Source organism: Myotis brandtii, unplaced genomic scaffold (genome assembly GCF_000412655.1).
Source record: "Myotis brandtii unplaced genomic scaffold, ASM41265v1 scaffold180, whole genome shotgun sequence".
NCBI lineage: Eukaryota > Metazoa > Chordata > Mammalia > Chiroptera > Vespertilionidae > Myotis > Myotis brandtii.
In genome coordinates, this window is record NW_005356675.1 from 704,635 (window position 1) to 705,890 (window position 1,256).

Below are 1,256 nucleotides of genomic sequence, written 5' to 3' on the forward strand. Positions count from 1 at the left end.
GGGGCCCTGTGGCTGCACCACGCCGCTGTCAGCGGGGACCTGACCTGCCTGAAGCTCCTGGCGGCTGCCCACCGCAGGTGAGGGGCTGGAGCGCCTCCTGTCGGCAGTCTGGGGGCCTGGCCCTTGAGGAGGCTGCACCCAGGGGCAGAGAACAGCTGTTGGGCAGGCACACAGGGACAGGACACAGGGATGGGCAAGCCTGGCTATTCCCACGGCCCCACATGTGTTCCCGAGACCTTGCATCTCAGCAGTGAACAGCGTTCTTATTCCTGCCCCTCCCCCCCATTCCCACCCCTTGGTGAAGGCCTTTGGGACTTGCCTTGCGGATCTTCCCCAGAGTGTCCACGCTGGCCACGGAGTCTCTTAGACCCACAGTTTTTAAAGTAGTTTCTGCCATTTGAAAACTGGGAGACTTCACATTAAAACATACGCACACACATATGCACATACACACACACATATGCACACATGCAGTTGCACATACACATGCACACGTGCACACACACAAATGGGAAGGACCGTGCCCCAGAGGCCAACAGTCCCACTTGGCACCACTGCAGGAGCCAGAGGTGAAGTCTGTGTCACCAGGGGATAGGGGTCAGCCTTGGGTAGGGGGTGGCCCCTCCCTGCAGCGAGTCACTGGCCCTGCAGCAGGTGGAGGCAGAGGGGATTCGGGAAATCCCAGGACCTGCTCCAGTCCATTCACACCGGCCCCAAATGCCAGGCCCGAGTGCCCATGGATGGGATGGATGTCTAGTGTCCGGCTCACAATGTCCCCTTTTACAGGGTAGGCTCAGCTCTGAGTTCACTGACCTGCCCACTGCAGGTCCCTGGGCTAGTCACCCTGAGGCGCCCCCTGCTGGCCAACTCCAGAGGCGCACAGCTTGATGGGGAGTGGGCGGAGCTGGATTCCAGCAGCCAGAGCCCTCATCCCCACTTCCCCGGCCTCAGCTGGTTCCCTTGGGCGGTGGGAAACCTGTGCAAGCCTACAGGTGACTGGCTGGGACCCCTCAGCGGGTCAGGGAGCTGGAGCTGGCCAGTGCCGGACCTCCCCTCCCCTCGATCTGGGTCCTCAGCTGGATCCGTCCCCACCCCCACCCCTGTGACCCCTGGCCAAGCGCCCTCTGAACCTCGCCCTTCCCCACAGCAGCGTGAACCGGCGGACACGCAGCGGCGCCTCCCCGCTGTACCTGGCCTGCCAGGAGGGCCACCTGCACCTGGCCCAGTTCCTGGTGAAGGACTGCGGCGCCGACGTG

The 1,256-nt window shown here is 63.1% G+C and overlaps 1 protein-coding gene across 1 annotated transcript in view; it reads left to right on the forward strand.

Annotated features, from left to right (window-relative positions):
• The window catches only part of ESPNL (espin-like), a 23,765-nt gene that overhangs the window by 3,832 nt on the left and 18,677 nt on the right, over positions 1-1,256 (forward strand). The window contains exons 3-4 of the mRNA XM_014537642.1: positions 12-77; positions 1,148-1,256. Of these exons, the coding sequence (XP_014393128.1) occupies positions 12-77; positions 1,148-1,256 (175 nt within the window). The remainder of the gene's footprint in view (positions 1-11; positions 78-1,147) is intronic.